The sequence below is a fragment of the Chenopodium quinoa genome, unplaced genomic scaffold (genome assembly GCF_001683475.1).
Source record: "Chenopodium quinoa cultivar QQ74 unplaced genomic scaffold, ASM168347v1, whole genome shotgun sequence".
NCBI classification, from domain to species: Eukaryota; Viridiplantae; Streptophyta; class Magnoliopsida; order Caryophyllales; family Amaranthaceae; genus Chenopodium; species Chenopodium quinoa.
Genome location: NW_018742914.1, coordinates 8,796,877 through 8,816,508, shown reverse-complemented (window position 1 = coordinate 8,816,508; position 19,632 = coordinate 8,796,877). Strand labels below are relative to the sequence as shown.

Below are 19,632 nucleotides of genomic sequence, written 5' to 3'. Positions count from 1 at the left end.
GTGCGGTGGTGGGGCTGGTCGTAGCGGTTAGGTGGTGGGGGCTGGTCGTAGCGGTTAGGTGGTGGGGGCTGGTCGTGGCTGGTCGGCGGTGGGGGTCCTGACGGTGGCAGCAACACCGGTTGATTAATGGGGATTTTTTTAATTTTTTAAAAAAACTTACCCAATAATATGGCGACACGTGTGCAAGGTAGGCCCCACTAACGGATTTATGGACGGAATCCGTTAGTTGGAGGTGATTGGTGGTAAAACTGATGTTTTATTTTTTTATGAGGTGGTAAAGTAAATCTTTTTTTTTTGGAGGTGGTAAATTCGACAAAGTCATTATTTGAAGGTGGTAAAAATGAAAATACCCTATAAAAAGGATACTTTCGCGTTAATAACCCAATTTGGTACAAGCTATTTCCATCAATCAGTTATAGAACATATTATTGAATTTAAGTATTTTAAAAGTGACAACTTTTCCTAATGTTCTACTACGTAATATATTATTTACATATGCGTCATTTTTTTTTCTGGCGAGGAAGGAACATGTCAAGTAATAGGCATACCACTAAGGCATTAACTACTCCGTTATTCGAAATTAATGCGACAAGGACCGACAAGACTATTTTTATGCACATTTGTTCATCTAGCGAATTCTAAATCCATTGGAAAAGGTTTACCGAGAGCTAGGTACATCCCGATGTATTAATGGTTACTATCCTCTATTGTTGATGCAGTGATTATGCTAAAGAAATCATGCAATCAATTACTCATGAATACCTATTCAACTCATTCATAGACTATGATTTTTGCATTTATCACAATGTACACATTGTAACACCCCGACCCCAAATCAGGGTGAGGCCTATTGTCACGGAATGCGCATTAAGGGCCAACAACTGTCCTCACACACCAACACGAGTCCTTCCGGCACATTTGTCCTCACTCATGCACAACACGATTAACTAAGAAATATATTAGCATATGGCTCCGTAAAAGAAAGTTGCATCTTGTTGGTATGAGTAGTATATTAAATTCTTTTAGGTTGCGTTTGGATACACTTATTTCATTTCAAATAGTTGAATTCAATTTCAGAATTTCAATTTCTAGATTTCAATTCCAAGTCTTGTGTTTGGGAAAGTTGAGAATTTCAAATTCTAAAAGTTGTTTGGCAAGACAAGCAATTTCAAATCCTGAATTTCAAATTCTAATAGTTGTTAGGCAATACAAGGAATTTCAATCCAAGGTACATTTTGCTAGCAAACTCTGAACAAAAAGACAACATATCAACATCTAGCTAGTAGTTTTAGTTCACTAACATCTACATAAAGATGCTAATAATTAATGCATAATAATAAAACCCAATCTAATTTTCCCCCCTTTGGTAGATTTCTTTACATTTCAAACTCATCAGCCGTCCCATTCATGAACCTTTTCACAGCTTTTAGGACTTGGTGACGCGAGATCCCAAGTACAATCCAAACTACCTCGTAGATCTCTTGTGAACTTGGTTTCGGTGGCCCTTGCGCTCTGCTCACATACTTCTTGAACGACTCTGCAAAACACCTCATTGCATCTGCTAGATGATCTCTCTTAAGCCTCTTGTTTGATCCTCCGAAAGAATTCTTGGAGGTACTAACCCCTTCAATTTCGGTGTCCATTGCAGCAGCAGCCTCATCATGATGCTCAGCTCCGTCACCAGTTGCTCTATCCGATGCAAACAAAGTACAAATATTGTCCCAATTCTCAATGAATTTGTTCTGATATGCAGTGGCTTGGAGAACTTCCTACATTACCAATAATCAAAATCAATTTAAGGCAAACTATAAGCAGAAAATGAAATTCAGAAACACAACTAGATTCAGATTAGCTAGCAACGACATCCAACAGTAGAACCAATTGGTTGCAGCAACATCTAACAACACATCTCAATCAAAATGAACCTAATAGAAGGCATAAATTATAGGAACTAAAACTCGCAATTTAACGGAGCACTATGAACAGGTTGAAGTAAGATATACAGAATAGAAAGCCATAGAGAGACTGTCAAACAATGCTTAGGTTAATAATGCCCAGTCCTAACCACCGCAGTCCACTAAAGTCACATGAACAGAGGTAGAAGTCTGAACAACAGAATAAAAAAGCAACAATTATCATTGACTCTCAGAATTACTCCATACAAGATATTCAAGCACACATTCAAAATGAAAGAACAGAGAATGAAAGAACAGAAAATGAAAGATCTAAACTAAGTTATCAAATATTACATTAGTCATTTAAGATTATTCAATAAAAAATAACAGTTTAAATGATAACTGGTCCCTTTGTAAGGAGCTAAAAATCCCTCACAGTTTGAAAAGCCCAAATCCACAAGAAAGTATTTGTCTGCATTATCAAATATTAGATTAGTCATTTACTAGACAAAAATGTAACATCTTAAAATTGCCAATCACAAACTTCTATGAACTAACTTGCTCTTTGCCATGTAACACATTGGTAATAAACCATAAATCCTCACCACAAATGCATCAGAATAAATGGGCAAATTAGGATCAAAGGAAATTTTTTGTCATGGATACTAATGTAAGCAAACTAATTACTTAGGCTGGCTAGAAATAAGTGAATCCATCACTTCTTACTAGACAGAAAGGGTCCTAAAAGGCGATAGAGCAAGAAGGAATCCTACCCAATTTATCAAATAAAACATCAGCAAACTTAAATTTACTCAAAAAGGGCAGCTCTAGAACAACAAATTTACTCAAAAGTATACTACACAAACTATACAAAATTCCACTTGAAACATTCAGGTCAGTACTACACAAAGTTCATTCATTAAAATTTTTTTAAAAAAAAGGGCAGCTCAAGAACAACAAATTTAGAGGAAAGATACTGGTTTTTAAACAATTTCTCACTTTAGCATTTCATCGAACATCTAGTGGGCGCTTAAACTAGCAGTTTACTTTCTGTTTTAGCTTTTACTCAAAAACGCAAATTAAAGAACAAATCAAGCAATCAAATCAAAAACACAATCTTAAACACAGAAATCAACTAAATCTATAACAAAAATTGAAAAAAAGGCGAAAAAAGCCCGCAATTATCGATAAACCCTAGATTATGAGATTGATAATCGATTAAACAAAAAATTTCTACCTCAGAGCTGATTCAATGGAGGATAAAGCTCACAAGCCGGTCTTACGGAGGAGAAGAGAGCTCACACGCGCTGCTGCTTCAATTGATAATCGAAAGTACACTTCCACGCAGGATAGAGAGCTATAATGGAGGAAAGAGCTCACTAATCTACTTCAATGGAGGAGAGGTCTCACAAATCTGCTTCAATGGAGGAGAGGGAAAATCAAAACCAAACCGTAGGAGAGAGAAATTGGAAATCAGAGGAGAAGAAAGCTGGAGAGGAGAGTAAGTAAGAGAGGAGAGAGAATTTGAGATGACATGGTAAATTAAGTAATTTACAAATCCAAGTTGTAAAGAGGTTTAGTAGGCGTCAAATTATTTGGATTCCTAAACAAAGGATTTGGCAAATCCATCATTTAAAGCAATTACGACGGGTATTACACACATAGTTCTTGGCCAGAGTTAGAACCAATTAACACCGATAGAAGGTTACCAAAAATAAAATTCCAGAACAAAAAGTTTACTATGCAATGTGTGACTAATTACAACTCACTGGGCTTCTAAGAAGCCACTGAACTAAAATAATCCTCAACAAAAAAATATCCCTTGTCTCAGGAGTCAACAGTCCTTAACCAGGAAAGAATAACATTGGCACCTTTCTCCCAAGAACAATCCAGCATCATATCATGTGCAACACCATCCACGCAGACGGGAGAGACACCATAGAATTTGCCCGTTTCATCAAGCCCTTTGGCATCCTACAAGGATATAAAATATTAATCATCCCACATTCTTAATGACAATAAAATCAAAGAACAAGAAACAAAACCAGCAAAAGCGGAAGACCTAGGTGCATATCATCTAGTGTAGAATGTGGATTATAAGGGATGACGTGAAAATTAAGGAGCATCTAGAAAACAATTATACCACTATGAAGTCATCTCTTGCACCCACAACGAGAACTTTAACAGAAGACTCAGGCACTGAAGGAACAGGAAGGGAAGCGTTTAGCTTCCTCAAATCAAACAAAGGCAGCCTTGAGCTCTCTTTCATCAACATTTGATACCTGGAGTATCAGTCAAAGTTGAAGTCTTAAATACACAATGTAAAGCTAAGTTGGATATCACATGGAGTGTGCATAACAAGCATGTACAATAAGGCAAACTATCCAGCTAACCTTTGGACCAGGTTGTCGTCCATCTGCGTGGAGAAAAATGTTTCCTTGCAAAGTGACAAATCGGTCTGAAAAGCTTTTGCTGCTAAGCTGCGAGTAACCTGCCAAAAGTAGAATGTAACTAAGATTTCTCATCGTTATACAGCATCACATTGACACATTTGGGGTTTGAAAGGAGAGCGGCATTGGCAGAATGGTCACCCAACTAAATTTAACAAAGTGGTTTTTCTGTAACTCGAATAAGGTGGACCAAATATCAGTACAGGCCAGTTAAAATTGATAATTGAGATAGGGATAGCAATGACCAGTAAAATTGTAGTAAGGAACTTTGTAGTTGACAAACACTAAGTACATCTTTTCCTGACAAAGGTACTAGTAGTTTTGGCATAGATAGGCAATATAGTCAGATTACAGGGAGGAAGAGTGATGAGTGATGGACCTAGGAGGTGGCATCTGGCATGCAGACACCAATGAAGCATTGGACCAATCCCAACCCCATTAATCATTTGTACTACAATTTGTAGCAGCATTCTGCAGATTTGAAATTAGAATTGGTTGTCCAAGGGTGGAGCAAGGTGTTTTTTTTTTTTTTTTTTTTTTTTTTTTTTTTTTTTTTTTTTTTAAATTACGCCATAATTTTGCTCAATAAGTTGATGCACAAGTTCAGAAGAACTTTTGAGCTATGAAATTCCCCTCAACTACAACATCAGTTCTGAGTTGCTCCAAACTAGGAAGGTAAGATACTGTCATCCTAGACAAAAACTTGATCCTTGCATCCTTTCAATAAGAATTTTGGAGGTAATTACTTTTCTAGCTCACTGTAACAGCAGATTTGACCCATGGTTTGTATATTGTAATAGAAAGTCTCATTGCAAAATTTTCAAAATGTTAAACTGAAATTTTTAAGAACAAGTGTTTCCACTAGTCAATAACTTTTTCTGTAAGTTTCAGCAATACATATTACACGAATTATGGAGTACAAAGTAAATTATGAGTATTGTAGATTTTCTAACAGGTGCTTCTGATACTAAAAATATTTAACTAAACAGTTTGTGAAACACCATTATGCAAAGGTACAGAACTACAGACAGTCAGTCATTTGTCAAAAAAACAAAAAAAAGGCACAGTCATCAACTCGGGAGGGGGGTTTAGAGATCCTAATAGGAAAGGAAAAAAAAACTTAAGCATGCATGACAGCATGACCATGATTTATGAGGTTTTTTATATAAAAAAAAAAACTATTATAATTCTGGTTTCTGACAATCATTTTAACAGCGTATAATGATTGAATTAAATCAATAAAAAGCCTAAGAAGCAGGCAAAGACCAGTAAACAAATACTAAGAGAAGGCAATACCTTGAAAGCAGCAATTGGTTTGGAAAAGAGATATCTCCACACTAAGCCACTACACAACAGAAGTCACAAGATACTATAAGAATATTTAGAAAAGATAGCTTATAAAAGAATACAATCGAGAGGGGAAGGAAAAATCATCACCTATTACCCGATGGTGGCACAGAGCAAACAAGTACAGCTCTCGCAAGATCTGGGTGTTGATTGCTCATATCTAGTAACAAAGGTCGTAAGTATTAGAATGATAGTTAATCATATTCTATTCAATGGAACATGCAATTACCACCTTGCAAGTGAATAATTCTGTTGGGAAGTAAAGTTTGTTTAATTTCCTAGCTAGGAAATTTCATGCACGTTGATTCTTTATAAGGATACGACTCTTTCTTCAGCTAGCTTCTAATATATGCTCTCAAATATTAGGAACATTATTATCAAAGCAACATCATCACAACATCTCCAGAGAAGAGACAGCTGGGTTTCATCTTTCAAATTTGAATAAACAAGACACTATCACTATATCTTCAAGATTTCATACATAATGTGAAACAAAAGACGGTACTAAAGGAGGGAACATGAAACAACCTAACATCTGCTTGTTTCCTAGGCTTGATAAGTAATATTGAACGATAAGACCTCCAAATGAATGTCCAACCAAAACAGCAGAAGATGTAAGTTCTTTCTTGATAAAGTGTGCAACATCAGCTGCATGTGTCTACTGAGCAATACAGATTCCAGAATAGTAAGATGGCCTCATCAAGATGTGCAAAATAAGCTTTCATAGATTAGACAGCCGCAGTTGGAAAACTTCAGATGTTCAGCAGAGGGGATAGAGAGGAGAAAGGAACCGGGAATGCATTACCTGGAGAGTGCCAGCAGCCTTATCAGCAGGAGCATCACTTTCACCCTGGCCAAAAGCAGAAATCACATCAGCAAAGATTCACTTCAGCAACCAATCAAGCTTAGTGATGGAAGAGAGGATCCCCTACTTTTCTTATCCAATGCCTAGGGGTGATAAGAGCCTAGAGCGCTTTCAAATTAGTTAAGCTTAGGTAGAAAATAATACGGAGTATATAAGCAAACTAAGCTCAACTTAACAGGCACATAAGCTATTCAGCTGGCTTGAGTTTCTTTAAGTATTTAATATTTTGTACTATACATTTGACTTGCCTTTACACAATACTTATGAGGTCTATAAGTATTAGCAAAAACTTGATATTAGCAATCTTGTAACATCAGTATATTAATGCATTTTATTATTCTCATTGCAAAACTTGAGTTGAAAATTAAATTGAAATTTTTTCCTGAGCTAAAAAGAGTTTCATTCTAGGCTCGAGCTGAGGTATAACTCATGTAGAATGTAAGTGTTCAAAGCAAAGCTACCCCGACCTTGACCTCAGCTTGACCTGTTATCAGGCCTATCACCCATGACCCAACAACATACTTTTATACTAATCTAACATTCTACATTGTCCCTTTGATATGCAATGATCAGCTTTCAATAAGCTAAAATTTAACACAATCCCAGTGATCAAATGCAGTATTTTACTTTCGTGCCACGGATTAACGGATTTGACAGGGCATACATATATTTTAGAATTTTGATTAATCACTTGCATAAGTGCAAATGCACCATATGCAACAAACTCAAACCTAATACATACACCATATACACCCCACTTATATTCAAGTAAGGCAAAAGAAACAGTACATTAGTACAAGTCACAATTGTTATTATAAACAGTTTAATCAAACTAATAATAATACAATCGTCACCAAAAATTACAAGAATCAAGATGCCAATATAATCTATGAATTATACGTATAAGCTAAAAAATAAGTATACTATACAATTACCCTTTTCAATTTTCATGATTTTAAGCCACGAACGAAGCCAAAATTCATCTCAAAATTAAATTACCAAAAATTGAGAAGAGTACTGACCTGAGCTAACAAGCTGAGGGCAAAACAGTCAAACCCATGATGAGAAAAGAACGGCAACCAATGTTCAGCCCAACACCAAGCACCATGGAAACTACCATGGACAAATACAAGCGGCGGACTTTCTCTCTCCTCTTCATCTTCTTTCCTTTTCTGTTTCTTCTGGGAAATTACCTCCATTTTTAACCCAGATGAGAGCTCGTGAAACTGACGATTCTGTCCTTGTTTCAGCTCGTATTGCACTCCCATTTTGTACCCAGTTGAGCTGAGCATTGCTAGGGGTTTTACTGTCATTTTAGTGGATGGTGGGAAGATTTTGGAGAGAGAAAATGAAGGAAGACAGATTGTAGCTGCCATTTTTATGTAGGAACTAAGCTAATTGTGAGTTTGTGATAGAAATTGGAGGATGATTTTCCAAACTAAGCTTAACTACGAAATTAATTACAAAAGTAGACGCATGGTAAAACTATTTACCAAATTAAGCTTTCAGCGTAAAGCGCTGTCTCGGACAGCGTTTCATCCCTGAATTTTTTTTTTAAATAAAATATTAAAGTGTAAAACGCTACCTCAGTCAGCGTTTTACATGTTGACTTTTTTTTTTTTTAATTCTTCATTTCTGATTTAAAACAAATAAATAAAAAAAAAACTTTACACTAAAAACGCTGACTCTGATTTAAAACAAATAAATAAATAAAAACTATTACCAAGGGTTTAACATTTGCAGAGAAAAATGGCGTCTTCGATGCTCAAATCCTTGAGAAAATCAGCGGCAGCAACTAGCTCGTCATCATTTATGAATCATCAAATTTCTTCAACTTCAACAGTACCTTCTCTTCTCAAACCCAAATTTCTTCAACTTCAACAGTAACCTAATGCAGCAAATGAAGATAGAAAAAAAAAAACTAAAGAAGAAGAGTATGGTGAAATACCCACCGAAGGAATTAGCAGACACATGTCTCAAATTCTTAAACAACTCAACAAAAAAGTTACTGATTCTCTTATGGGGTATTGAAAAACTTTTGTTGCAGGGAGATTATGGCAGGAGGAGGAGGTACAAATTAAAAATTAAAAAAAAAAAAAAAAAATTTACATTGGTCAGCGTTTTTAGTGTAATTTTTTTTTTTTTTTAATTTAAATCAAAAATTAAGAATTTTTTTTAAAAAAAGTTAACATGTAAAATGCTGTCCAAGACAGCGCTTTAACCTGGAAGCTTAGTTTGGTAAATAGTTTTGTCACGCGTCTTCTTTCGTAATTAATTTCATAGTTAAGCTTAGTTTAGAGAATCATCCGAAATTGGAATTGGTGTGGAATTTACAACTATTTTAATCAATGTAAAAAAATGGCAAAATTAGTGTGAATTAAACTACCGAAACATTTACTAAACATTAGCTAAATATGTACTTTAAAATTAAGCATTTGAGCATATGGTTATTTTATGTATTTCGGTGTGGTATTGCTAAAGTGTTATTTTTCTTGTTAACTAAATGTAAAATTTTAAAGTTATGTATTAACCTTGCGAATAAATTTTCTTTGTACACACTATTAAAATTACTCTATAATTTCATCCAAAACTGTGCAACCTAAAATAATATTATTACATATCATTCCGACAACATATTATTTCTTATTCAACTTTTCTCCTGATACGAACTCTATTTAGATATCAATATATTTTAAATTATATTTTGGTGATATTTTATATAATAATTAATAGTTATCAATCAATAATTTATATAGTTATTGATTGATGTTCTTACGTAAATATTGGTTATCAAGGTAATTTACTTAACAAAAATAAGTAATAAAAATCTTATGTTGATAATGTACTACGTATATGATATTTTTCCTAAAGAAGTTATTGGTGTGGAATTTACCTAAAAAATAATGAAACTATTCCAATCCAATATAAATTCATCCAAAATCAATATTTATCCAATCCAATTTTATTTTTAACCAATTTCTTTGACTTTAGACTAGATCTTTCCATTTCAAAACCCTACACGGCTACACCACTACTAAGGAGTCACTTTGTAAGATTACTAGGATAAATAAGGAATGCAGTTAATTTGAACATGTTTCATGAGATTTTTTTATTTTTTATTTTTATTTTTTTTGGAATGATAATTTTAACAACTTGAAATAATTCTCATGTTTGTTGTGTGGGAATGAAAAATGAAGGTGGATTTGAGAATGAGAAACATTTGGATCAGTACCTAGGGGTGTTAATTGGGAAATGAGCAAATTACCAAAAATACCATTGATGAGTAAAACAAAATAGATAATATTTGCATTATAAAGGTGTACTCCCGATATATTTCCATCACGATTCAAACAATTCAATCAAAAAAAAAAAAAAAAAAACCAATGAATTATCAATCAATCATCCATAATTTTTCAAGTTGACCACACAGTTTACGCCTGTCATCTTAAAATTCTATTCCCATTCCATATACCAAACGCACCGTAAACGCAAAATCCCAACACCAATATAAAACATAATTCTAGCCCACATGCCAAAGAACACAAAATTTATGAAATGGTCCAACGACTTCAAAGACTCAACTCCTAAGTTCGTGCTTCAAAGACTTAACTCGTGCCCAGATGCCTGAGAAACAAATCAAAGCAACCATTCATGGCTTTGAAGATGTAAAATAGGGATTTTGTTTCACTTAATTTGTGTTAAATTTCACACTCTACATTTTATTTTAGAATTAAAATTGTTTATTTTCTGGGGTTCAACAAGATGATGTCTCCTAAGCCAACTTCTGAGGATCGTTACTCAGTTTATTCCAGGTAAAATTAACTTTCAGTCCCTTTTATTACTTTTGTATTGAATTTAGAACCCTAATTTCCGCGCTTGTTATTGGTTTAGCATTTGGGTTTCTGTGATTTTGTTTAATTTTTGTTCAATTAATGTTATTTAATCGATTACATTATTTGGGTATGTTGAACTTCAAGACCCTAGATCAGAATTTTTTTCTGAAGTATTTTGATGATTAATAAATTTGGAAATGGATAGTATATTGTGATACTCAATTGGGAGTTTGAGCTTATCTGGGAATTTTCTATATTTGAGCATTGATTTTGTCTTACTTTGGAGGTTAGAATTGACTGGAACTTGTAAGTTTTACTTACTTAAGATGGGATGAACTATTTGAGTTTATGAAGGAGCCATTCATTTGAGCTGATTTGCATACAATTATGTTTACTTCCATTAGTGAGAATAGATTGTTTGATTGGATTTTGCTGGTTTGATAAACATCTCTTGTATTTTTCCTACAGTATATGTTGTTTTTTCGGGGTTTTGTTGTCTGAGTCAATAATGACGTTAATGGAAGGAGTTCCTTGGGGTGTACAATATACAACAACAACAAAGCCTTAGTCCCAAAATGATTTGGGGTCGGCTAACATGAACTATTATAAGGATCTGTCCGATATAGAAAAGGGGACATAACAAGGGGGTGTACAATGTACTAGAAATTTTTTCCAAGGCCAAGAGCTACAGACAAGAGAACGGATCAGTGAGGTTCAAAATTAAGGAATAGAGGTAAATGGATTGGTTAGGCTTTAAATTTGGAGGTGTATAGACGCCGGTGATGTTTACATTGTATATTACATTGGGTTGGGATGTGGTGACATACAGTACAAGGTGTTGTTGTGTTATTTGCCAGAGGGGCAATGTTTTGATTCATGTTTAACTAAAGTCCACTTAAAAATTAATACCCCAGACTGAAAGTGAAGCTGGACTGGTAATCACAAGTTAGTTGGTCAAAAGAAAGCTTAGTAATAGAAAAGCTGGCATTAAATTCTGGGGCTCCCCCATGGGATGTAGTCCTCGTATTATTGATAAAGTCTCTATGTAATTCCTTATAGTATAATTTTCTAAGTTGTTGTTGGTGTGTATCTGTTGGGGTTAGGGATGGGGTGCGTTGGGGTTCTGGTCAGTCAAGCATGAATCTTTCTGTATGTATGCCAATGGGATCCAACTGACATGGAAAGTATGGGTTACATCTTCATTTAATGATACGGAGGGCTGCATCAGTAGTTTCTGATATCTGAGGACATAATTTTCTAATCTGAGTAGCTATGATTTATGTGATCTGTAGTAGATTGTGAGCTATGTTACTCAAACTCTTCATTTCACCATAAGTACCCATGTCGGATCCCCAACATAAGGATATCAGTATCGGCACTGCGCACTTCATTTTAAGCTATAAATTTTGGATATTCTTGATTCTTCAGACAGTAGCCAAGTCAGATACTTGGAAAAGTACTCGTGTTTGACACAATTACCCCGTGTCGCGATTATGAGTAACGTAGGTCGTAGGATGTGAGTCATGATTCTGCTGGTATTGCTGCTAGCATAAAAGAACTCAAATTGCTTTTAAGATCAAACCATTTTTGTACTTTCATCTTTCATGTAGCATCATTAAGGTCAATAGGTTGTAACTTTATCTTTATAATTCATGTAGTGTTTTTACCAGTATTTTATCCCTTTTGCTGCCACTTCCATTGTATAAATTAATTTCCAATGATATGCTTTCTCACAGGCAAACTCCTCTTAGAATAATTCATTTCACCGGGAACTTTATGCGAATATGGTCAATCTATTCCATGTACCATTATTTGTCTCAGTCAGAATCTTCGGTTGTGCTATATATCTTCAGTTGCTTGGTTCCATCATCCATCATGTTTCTAGTTTTGCAAAAACCTTGGAGAGGAAGGCCACTTTCCAACACACAGGTTAGGCAACAAGGAAACAAACATGTAATCTTTGCTTCCTAATACCATTTAATCTAAAATTTGGATTTTACTACATCTTCCAGATTGTTCCATCTGTGATAAATGGAGCCATAACAGCTCTGTATTTCATCCTTTGGGTGAAAGGAGTCAAAGCATGTGGCCCTCTTCGGTATGATTTCTTATTGTCTACTTATGATGACTTCATTGGCGATGATTGGAATGTGAACCCCCCCCCCCCTCTTCAATTCTTTTTTATTTTCTAGGGAAGTATCAGTTGATAGCATCCTTTAACGGACCAGGATAATGAACTTAATATTCCCAGCTGTCATTGTTTTTAACATTTTCCTGTTAATTCTTCAATATTGTTTCTATATATGTTGCTTGTGTCCTTTTTCCGCATATGGTATTACTATGAGAGAAGTTAATTAACAATTACAGTTGTTCAACTCAGAGCAATTCTTGCAGAGTACTCAGGTGCTGTACTTGGAGTATTATCTGCAGTTCTATATGGGCGTAGGGGTCATATCTGGAAGAAGGTAGCTCCAAGCTTCTAACTGTCTCTGTCATCTTATTTCCATATGTTTTTATTTTCCCAATTATGGCAGCTTGAATTGGTAATATTATATTCTTTGACCTGTCTATTGCCACAGATATTTTAGGGGAAAAAAAAACTGGTCACTTTGAAGCTTGATTTAATGAATGTGATTGTGTGATAGAAAAATTGCATTTTCTTGTTGCACATTGTGTCTTTCAGAAGCAATTGCATCAAAGTTTACAAATTAGATGCAGGTTGTCGATTTTATTAGGCTGTGGTATAATCTACATTCAGTAATGAAATTGAATGTAACCTGTGTGACTGTGTCTTGGGTAATATAAATGCTGTATGTTTTTGTCAGGTTGGTGGACTGATAGCAATGATAGCTTCCCTCTACTTCTTATCTCAAGGATGGGCCATGGCCACTTATTCTCCTTTTTATATCCTTTGGGTACATAGGCTCCTATTTCTCCCATGGGAAGGGAGAGAATATTGCCCTGGTTTTGTTCTTGCTATTATCCTTTTAAATTATTAAAAATTTAAGCTGTGAACTTAACCATAGATTACCATCGGGAGAGAATCTGGGTTCCGATGCTCAGAAGGAAAAGGTATTGGGAATGAGGGAAATGGCTGTTCCTATGTTGGCAGGAATATTATCAGCTTTCAGAAGAGTGATTGCACGGCGTATTTCAATTAAGGTTTCTATCTACTTTATACATATGCAGTTTAATTTGCTCAACCTGCTATTAATAAAACAAAACTGTCTTAAATTTCTATCTATGTATCTCAGAATCAGCTTAAGAGGCGCCTTCATGCCATTACCATTGCTTCTGCTACATGCTTCATGTTTCCTGTTGCCATGTGGGATGTGATTCTGGTATTCTGAATTCAGTCTACTTTCATCATGTTCTTTTTTCTCTAATTACTAATTTCCAACTTATGTGCTCGTTTGGATTTTAATGATGATATTGTTTTGAGCTTCAGGGGACAGCTCCTGATAGCAATAGGGATCTTCCCTTTTCCACGTGGCCTTACATAAGCACCATCCTTTTTGGAGTGATATTGATATCCTATGTTGAGAATATTGCAGAAGAGAGGTACCTAGCCAGCTATTCTATTATTCTCCTTATAGATTTCTGCTGTTGGTGTTTGTTGTGCATTATATGTAATTGGATCTATCATATATTTAAAACTGTGCCTCCTTGCAGATATAGACTTATATAGGGTTTGGTCTCTCTAGGTCACAGCAGTTAATTGTATTTACCTTGCTCCTATAACTTTTAGCTGAGAATCATCATTGTTCTCTGGTGACGTTGTCACATTATTTCTTATCTTATTGATGTATTGGCTATAGTGTTGTGTAAAGCTCTCAATTGGCTTTTATTCTGTACCTACCCAAAAGAAGGCCCAATGTTTTAGGAGCTTCCTCTAATGTGATGATCAAAAGTCAAGTCACACTTTGAAAGGATGAAAGGAGTAGAATTTTGGATCATGTCATGATCATGATATGAAATACAGCATATTATGTTCATAAAATTCTCCCTTACCTTTCTTTTCTGATAATTACTCAACTTTTTATCGAGGAGCTTTAATTTGACCTAAAATAAAGGTGAACTAAGATGTGAGGCCTCAAGTAAATATTGAAGTTTTCCCGAATACCATGTTTTGGTAGCTAAAAAGTGAAAACACATTGCACTTTGAACCTGTCCTGTTTGTTTGCTTTCACTTCTCCAATAACTTTCCATTGTATTTTTCAAGAAACTGATATATCTCTTGAATATTGGTATGTTTCTGTAAAGTTTCTTCTTCTTAAATGGTGTTTTTTTAAATCCTTGCTCTAATCACTGTGTACTGATGGAACTATAAAAATGAATGATGAAGTCCTTGTGTCTGTGTAGGTTGCACATGGTGTTTTCTTCTCCTAAACACCTTATGGTAGCTGGAGGATGTATCATTGTATTGGAGATTTTGTACAAAATGGACTTCTCTCTGGCAGGATTCATTATTTGCTGCGCACTTCTGGGTTTTGGTATGTGTTATAACTTTTATCAAATGTTCAAGTTTTAGTAGTAAATGATGATCCAGGAACTCTAATAATGATATCTTGAAGTCAAATCTCTCTAATTATAAGATTTTGAGCTGTGAAAGTTATAGACGGGTCTTTTTTATTGGATATCTCCAATTTGGTTAACTTAAAGGGACTTTTGTATTTCCTCTCAGTAACAAGCATATCTCAATTCTCATGTCTTGCTGTTAATGAAACTTGCTATCAGTAAACATGGTTTTTGCTCTTGCTTTAACAAGGTTTCTCCAGGCACCAGGCCTTGGTATCTTGCTTGTGTTTCATGTGCTGGGAAATGATGAGGATAAGAGAATTTGTTATATTTTATTTTTTGGAGCAGGTGTGTGTGTTTGGGTGGGGGTGGGGTGGGGGTGGGGGGTTTGGATGAGAAGGGAAGCTTTGCTCCATCTTTTTATTTCTGGCTATCTATATAGTTTGAGGTTGAGTGTGACAAGTTTATTGAATGTTGTGTGCATAGAGAGAGAAGGGTTTTGTGCTTTTAATTGTCTCTTTATCTTTAAACTGTTACTTAATGTCTACACTCTACAGGGATATATGAAGCAACTTCTTTGGAACGTCCGAGGCGAGATCATCAAACTCTAGAACCTTCAGAGAATTTATTTGAGGAGGATCAGATTCAGATGTCATCACTGCCAACTTAAAGTATGATCATGTTGGAAGTTCGCTAATCAGCTAAGATGTGGTTATGGTTATATACTATTCCCTCTGTCCCTATATTTTTGCTCCATTGCCATTTTTTTGAGTCAAACTTTGAAAACTTTTGACCATAATTTACCTTAATCTATAAAAGATGATATAGTCATGAGTGGTCTTGTTAGATTCGTGTCATTGTATATTTTATTAATATCATGTTTTTATAATTTTTAAGTATATGGAAATAAAGATATAGACGTTTTAAAACGCGTCTTGAAGACCGCGCACAGTCAAATGGGGCAAAAAAAATAGGGACAGAGGGAGTAGTATATTAATCGGTTTATTTTGGTGAATTAGTTTTTTGACTTGATCATATTGGGAATGGAGAGTGTAAAGTGAGGGAGGGGGGGGGGAGGGGGGGGGGGAGAGGGGGTAGGTGGGGGAGTGTGTGTGAACTGGGAAGTGATGTTGGGCCTTGGGTATGGGCCCTGAGACTAAATGTAGGCTATGTAGTTAGTTGTTGTAGTACAACTTAGTTTGAATTATAGCACAATACTGAAAAAAGTATGGGCAAGAAGAATTAGGCTTCTTGAACTAGAAACCGATGCTCAGGATCTTAAGAAAATGCTGGAGAACCCGCAGACTTACGCAGACAGCGATCTTGGCAACATTATAATGGATGTTGCTAAGCTTCTTCGCAGGGACTGGAATGTCATCATCTTATATGCCAAGAGAACAGTCAATCTTCTAGCTCACAGCATGGCTGCCATTAGATTAGCCCAATCTGCTCCCCTTCAGCTTCACTACTTCCCTCCTAATGGAATATTTGATGTCTATGCTACAGAGATTCCTGAGGATTACTCTCCTTAGGACTTGCTGCTTGGTTATTAGCTATCCTTTTGCGCCTACTGATAGCTATTAGCTTGTCTCTTCTATTTGGTTTTTTGCGTACTATTGGCTGGCATTGTATAATTTAAGTCCTATCTTTTGTTGATTGCTACTAGCTTTCATCTCCAAACTCTATCCTTATGTTTGTTTACTATTGGGGTTTAAGTCCCCCGTAATGTAATATATGCTATTTTCATTTTGCGTTAAAAAAAATGTGCAGCGATTCCTAAACCGTTTGATTGTATTTATTTTCTTACATTTAGTAGCTAGCTTTGCTAACTAGTCATTTCTACTTGTGCAGCCGAGATTGTAGATACCTAATTTAGGCCAGAAGAATTTAGCTGGGACTGGGAGCTTGATGTTGTAATTCAGATGGTGAATTTCAAGAAAATGTCAGTGTTTTTTATAGGCAAAGCTTGGAGGCTTGAAAATTGACCTGTGAGATCAAACAAGATAAATTGATGTTGGTCTGTCAATGTTGGGAGCTACTTGTTGGAAAGATATTTTAGTAGTTCGGGAATATGCAGCGTATGAAGAATATTGACTTGGCTGTGGAGCAACATATACTCAACTAGAAAACGTAGTTGTAGTTCATTTTTTCCTCTTGACAATAAGGAAAAGGGAAAGTGATTTTATTTTTGCATCTCTTTCCTGTTTCTTGTATTGCATGGCATGATGTATGAATGAGAACTAAAACTTGACAGCATTTTCCTTTGCACATTTAACTACGGAGTAATACATTAGTTCACGAATGCCTGAAAATACAGTTCTGAAAAATTAGATAATAGTATCTGTATGTCTAGTTTTCTCAGCAGGTTTGGTCAGTGACGATGTGATCAAGTGGCTTAGGATTCCAATTGGACAGAAAAGCAAGCACATTGAGACTGAATGCCGGGTTTCGATTTCGTTCTGTAGACCATCATGATAAACTTGCCTGTTCACAAAATAGGAGTGTGTTAGATTTTAATCAACGCCTGATTATAATAGAACACCATAATCTAGACTACTAGAGTAAGCAGAGGAGAGGGAAGAAGAGACCTAGCAGCATAGAGGTCCACTACCAACAGATGAATCCATGCTGATGCTAATGTCATCTCACTGGAAAACATTTTCGCTATACCCTGAAGCTACATATCATCCATAAAATGCAAAATTGTGAATATAAATTAGTTTTGTATTTGAATCTGTCGTTAATTTGTTAATGCCAAACAAACTAACCTCGGGTAACCAGTATTTACTGGCAAACATCAAGCTTATAGTTTCAGGTGTCCATGAAAGGTACAGAAGATATGCGTACAGAAGTCCAAACACAACATATGGTATGCTACTTTTCATGGTCTTTTTTGTCTGCGGTATATTCAGTAATCATACTGTCATACACATAATAGAAGAGCACAAAATAACACTTTCCTTGGTGTAACATTCATTTAGAATATTTAGCGATGACTATTGCACCAAGAAAAGATTTTCATACATGTTCAGTAAGTTCAGAGAAGTTACAAGTTCAGCTTTCGGAGCAACAACCATAAGAGTGTAAAACGGGAGGACAGCTGCTGTCCCTATGGTAAATGCACTGGTAGCAATTTGAGGATTCGGCAACCCTGAAATAACATGCAAAGTATGCTGAATTGGGTTAAAAGTCGAAACTCCAAACCTAAGATTGTTACTGCTATAAACACGACAAGGATATAACTGATGATCATGTGTTACAGGCTTTGAGCAAACCAGCATTTTCGGGATTAAGAAGAGAAAGCTTACAAGAATAGCATACTCCAGAATTCTTCCGCGAAAACACAAATTTGTTTACTTTCGGTCTAATATCAATTTTAAGCCCTCCAAGGAAACACCAATCATGCTTTATCTCAGGTCTTAGCTTAGACTTCGACGCTTGCTGTCTAAAAATTTCAGTGCCCACACCCTGATGAGAAAGAACTAAACTCGGATTTATTCCCGCCTTATCATGGCTTTTAAGTACTAGAACGCGGCCATCAATCTACATCAAACAACCTTAAATCATAAAATTGGACAAAACTAAAGAAATTGACTGACATTTCACATCACTGTAATATTCAATAAATAATGTGGTTCTGAGCTTCATTCACACTAAAACATTAACAATGCATCATTTTTGCCACTGATTTATAGAGGATTAGAGGCAGTTAAATCTTTGCTATTTTTCAGCTTTCAAGTTTCAACTACTTTGCATGCAAACCAAGCATATATAGCATAATCAAATAAATCAATGGGTGAATATTCTGTTTTTAATCACCAAAAAATGCTCATGAATTATTCAGAAACCAAAACTACATACTAAAAGAAGTTAAATTGATCAACACCCAGATGAAATTCAGCAAAATTATGAACAAATTGACGATGCAAACAGCAAAAAAATTCAAAATTTTGAGCACAACATCAGAAACAATTGAATTCAAAATTTGATGATTGGGATATAAAATTGAAGTCAATTAAAAAGCTTGTAAGTCAAAAAAAGAAAGTGGGTACCTTGGAAGAAGAGAGCTGAGGATGAAAGGCAAAGCAGGAAGAAAAAGCCATACCCAAAAATTTAAAAAACAGCACTAATTCCAAAAGACCCAGAAAGTATAATGAATAGTGAAGTTAGCAAAAATGAAGAAAAGTAGTACCCACTTATACATTTATGATGAAATATAGCTTAAATATAGAACTGTGAATTAATTTGACATAATCATGATTGATGATTCATGAAAAAAAAGGAAAAAAGGGTAATGGGTGATGAAAGTAGATAAACTTCCTCCCAATAGAGGAAAAAAGAAGGGTAGGCTGGCATGTTGTTAGGCCCTGGTAAGGTAAGTGCTCCACTGACTAAATTTGTCATGACTTCTGTTGATTCATGAATCATACTACTGCTCATTCAGTCATTCCCATGTGGGCTCCTTTTTGTTTGTTTGTCTCTCCTATTTTGTTCCAATTTTTTTGGATTATAAAAGTTGCTTGCTAATTGTTTATTGCCATGCTTAAATTAGCCCTCGAAAACGTGTCGTGTCGTGTTTTGTGTTCATTTTTGTGTCGGAAATTAAACGAGTTGGGGAAGGTCAACACTAACCCGACCCATATAATAAACGTATCGTGCCGTGTTGACCCAATTAATTAATCGTGTCGAAAATCCTTAACACTAACCCACTTTTTTCAGGTTCG

At 35.4% G+C, this 19,632-nt stretch overlaps 3 protein-coding genes across 5 annotated transcripts; 1 reads left to right on the top strand and 2 right to left on the bottom strand.

Moving 5' to 3' along the window:
* Positions 1-1,149: 1,149 nt before the first annotated feature.
* On the bottom strand, positions 1,150-8,129 carry LOC110728214. 2 transcript variants are annotated; one of them, XM_021907878.1, is made up of 9 exons: positions 7,580-8,129; positions 6,498-6,542; positions 6,221-6,350; positions 5,783-5,852; positions 5,642-5,690; positions 4,289-4,386; positions 4,039-4,177; positions 3,133-3,869; positions 1,150-1,769 (listed from the first exon to the last, which is right to left on the bottom strand). In XM_021907878.1, the coding sequence occupies exons 1-8, from the start codon at positions 7,931-7,933 to the stop codon at positions 3,723-3,725; spliced, it is 1,032 nt and encodes a 343-aa protein (XP_021763570.1). In that variant the 5' UTR covers positions 7,934-8,129; the 3' UTR covers positions 1,150-1,769; positions 3,133-3,722. The 2 variants fall into 2 exon arrangements, with proteins under 2 accessions (XP_021763570.1, XP_021763571.1); XM_021907879.1 differs by having other exon boundaries at positions 1,150-1,765.
* A 1,563-nt stretch (positions 8,130-9,692) lies between these two features.
* On the top strand, positions 9,693-17,206 carry LOC110728212 (zinc transporter 5-like). 2 transcript variants are annotated; one of them, XM_021907876.1, is made up of 11 exons: positions 9,693-10,369; positions 12,127-12,319; positions 12,403-12,488; positions 12,771-12,855; positions 13,216-13,294; positions 13,422-13,552; positions 13,645-13,731; positions 13,839-13,951; positions 14,753-14,883; positions 15,466-15,625; positions 16,760-17,206. In XM_021907876.1, exons 1-10 carry the CDS (start codon positions 10,320-10,322, stop codon positions 15,576-15,578), a joined length of 1,068 nt encoding a protein of 355 aa, XP_021763568.1. In that variant the 5' UTR covers positions 9,693-10,319; the 3' UTR covers positions 15,579-15,625; positions 16,760-17,206. The 2 variants fall into 2 exon arrangements, with proteins under 2 accessions (XP_021763568.1, XP_021763567.1); XM_021907875.1 differs by having other exon boundaries at positions 9,694-10,369; positions 15,466-15,579.
* Positions 17,150-19,287, bottom strand: LOC110728213 (protein ABA DEFICIENT 4, chloroplastic-like). Its single transcript, XM_021907877.1, has 6 exons — positions 18,961-19,287; positions 18,217-18,451; positions 17,959-18,059; positions 17,677-17,805; positions 17,497-17,585; positions 17,150-17,392 (listed from the first exon to the last, which is right to left on the bottom strand). The coding sequence occupies exons 1-6, from the start codon at positions 19,009-19,011 to the stop codon at positions 17,236-17,238; spliced, it is 762 nt and encodes a 253-aa protein (XP_021763569.1). The 5' UTR covers positions 19,012-19,287; the 3' UTR covers positions 17,150-17,235.
* Positions 19,288-19,632: the final 345 nt, after the last annotated feature.